The following is a 2606-nucleotide window of genomic DNA, read 5'->3' as shown; positions in this document are numbered from 1 at the left end:
TGGTGTGGCGTCGTAGCCTGCTTGTAGCTGCCACGGGGCTGGGGCGGCCCGGCAGCCAGCCCTCAGGCCGAGCTGTGGGGGGTGTCCGGGGCTCGCTCCTAGGCGGGTGATCTTTAACGCAACCCGTCAGACCTAGATCAGCTGACTCAGATCCTGAAGGTAACGGGGCACCCAGGAGAAGACTTCTTGGAGAAACTGGAGGACAAAGCGGTAAGAACGTTCCCCATGGACTGGGGTCTCGCTGGCAGAGGTGTGAGGGGGGTCTGTGAGATGGGAGAGGTGCTGCTTCTAGGGCAGCCTGACGAGGAGCGATAGCAGCCCTTCTCCCTTGGCAAGGAAGAGGTTTCTCTTTGCTCGTGGCACATCTGATGGATTTGGCATTGCATGGGGAACTGGTGTGGATTGAGGAGGCTCCTGGGTGAGGTGCCTGATGCCCCAGCGAACCACCAACCTCCTCTGTTTGACCCTTAAAGCAGGAATAGATCTGTATCTCAAGTGATAAAAATAGTTCCTTGCGAACAGGTCGCTGAAATGTGACATCTGGGATGACTGGCTGTTCTCTTCACTTGCCTTCGCTCAGCTGAGCCACGAGACCCAGGAGCTGTTTGTCCCAGCCCCCTCACACCTGCCCTCATGCCCTGAATGTGCTTCCCTTTCTCTTTCAGGCCAAGAATTACATCAAGTCCCTTCCTAAAATGCCCAAGAAGGATTTGTCAGTGCTTTTCCCCAAAGCCAATCCCCAGGGTAAGTCACCTCCAGTGGGTTTTGGCTGATACTGGCTTCCAGAGGTGGTTGCTGGTAGCCAGGCAGGTGGGATTATGATCAGTAGCATCTGGCTAAACAAACCCACTCTTGTTCGGTCATTTTTAATTCCAAGCCCCCCATCTCAGGCACCACAGGTTATGATAAAGTGCTGAGAGGCCCCCCATCCACCCCAGTTGTTTCTTTACTCTTTTGTTTAGAGTGCAGCCTAGATCTGAACTGTTTGTGGAACACCTGGATCTGCTGAGATGTGCAATTCTCAGTGAAAACATTGCTCTCGTACAAGGAGCTCTTTTCCCAAGCAGGTTAGAGGGGAGTGCGAGCAAAACTCCCCTCAAAGCTGAAAGGAAGAAAACATGAGGATGTGAAAACCCAGGGGGAACAGGGCCGACAGGCTCGTCAGAATCTGAGTCTCCTGCCTCCCTGTTCCCCAGGGCCATACAGATTGTGGTATCGATTGCTCATATTAAGACAGCTTTGACTGGTGGGGGTCAGAGTGAAAGCAAATGATCAAAACTGGAAAATATCTTGAATATCTCTCTATGTTCTTGCAGCCCCATCTGTGCTGTGAGGCTTATTCAAGCCTAATTTGATACTTCTGCACCATTGACACCCCCAGCTCTGTTCCTAAGAGCTGCCCCAGGCTGCTGTTGGGCACTGATGGGAGCTCCACGCTTCCTCGGCCAGGTTGAGAAATCTTTCATTTGCAGGTCTGGAGGTGCAGTGCTGGAGACACTGGTCCCATTGCTTGCAGGGTTCGTGCCCAGGAGGCCCGGTCTCCACCACGCCTTGCTGAGCCCTGCTCCTGTCTCCTCCTGCAGCAGTGGACCTGCTCGACAAGATGCTGCAGCTTGACGTGGAGAAGCGCCTTACGGCGACAGAGGCATTGGCTCACCCCTATTTCGACCAGTTCCGAGACGTCGAGGAGGAGACGGAAGCGCAACAGTCCTATGACGATTCTCTGGAGCACGAGAAGCTTTCGATAGATGAGTGGAGAAGTGAGAAGTTTACTTTCTTTACTTCCTCTGAAGCTCCTGTCTAGGACGGGACTTTCCTACCCCAGTCTCTCTCCTGTGCACACGCTGAGTAAGGCTGCGATTGCTCGGCAGTGCCTTCATGGTGGTGCACATCTCCTTTGCCTTGCTCCTGCTTTTATGCTCCAGCTTTTCAGGCAGAATTGTTTTCCTCCCCGCTTTGCCTTTGGCTTCTGCCCTCCCCAGTGAACACCACCTCTCTGCACATATAAAACTCAAAGTTTCACATGTGTCCTCTAAAAGTCACACATTCATGGTTATTTGTTCTGTTTTTCAAGAGCATATTTACAAGGAGATCTTGTCCTTCAGTCCCATCGCTCGGAAGGACTCCAAGAAACGAAGCGGGATGTCGTTGTAGTGGGCGGGATTTACTTCTCCCGGGTGACCCATTGGATTTACTCCATGCTGCCTCGCTGGTGGCCATTGTGTGGCCCGTGGGACTTCTCTGTGTGCCAGCACAAGGACGACACCGTGTCATGGCCACTGGACTTCCTTCTACTGGGGTGGGGGAAGCCCCCCAGACAGTTTTCAATGCAAAAGATAAATATATTCTCATTGAAACTTCAAGTGGGAGAATTTCACCTGGTGTTCGCTTGTTTTCATGGTCATCCCCCTGAGAGAGCAGGGCTTTCACGGTCCCTTCTCTTCAGTCTTTCCAAGCACATGTTTTGGTACATTAATTATGGATAAAGTCAAGAAAAGGGAAGCGTGTCCCAAGCGCACTAATCGGCAGTAGGGAAATCCAGCACCACACGACCATACCCCGGCTAACGCTGAGCAGCCAGCCAGCCTCCAGCAAGGGAGGCTGCG

At 52.7% G+C, this 2606-nt stretch overlaps 1 protein-coding gene across 1 annotated transcript in view; it reads left to right on the top strand.

Moving 5' to 3' along the window:
• The window catches only part of MAPK13 (mitogen-activated protein kinase 13), a gene marked incomplete at its 5' end in the record, with an annotated part of 5810 nt that extends 3656 nt beyond the window's left edge, over positions 1 to 2154 (top strand). The window contains 4 exons of the mRNA XM_010131749.1: positions 131 to 210; positions 666 to 744; positions 1584 to 1760; positions 2075 to 2154. Of these exons, the coding sequence (XP_010130051.1) occupies positions 131 to 210; positions 666 to 744; positions 1584 to 1760; positions 2075 to 2154 (416 nt within the window). The remainder of the gene's footprint in view (positions 1 to 130; positions 211 to 665; positions 745 to 1583; positions 1761 to 2074) is intronic.
• Between the last annotated feature and the right edge of the window lie 452 nt (positions 2155 to 2606).

Source organism: Buceros rhinoceros, unplaced genomic scaffold (assembly GCF_000710305.1).
Source record: "Buceros rhinoceros silvestris isolate BGI_N320 unplaced genomic scaffold, ASM71030v1 scaffold38252, whole genome shotgun sequence".
Taxonomy (NCBI): domain Eukaryota; kingdom Metazoa; phylum Chordata; class Aves; order Bucerotiformes; family Bucerotidae; genus Buceros; species Buceros rhinoceros.
Note: the sequence above shows the minus strand (reverse complement) of the source record. Positions and strands in the feature narration are given on the sequence as shown.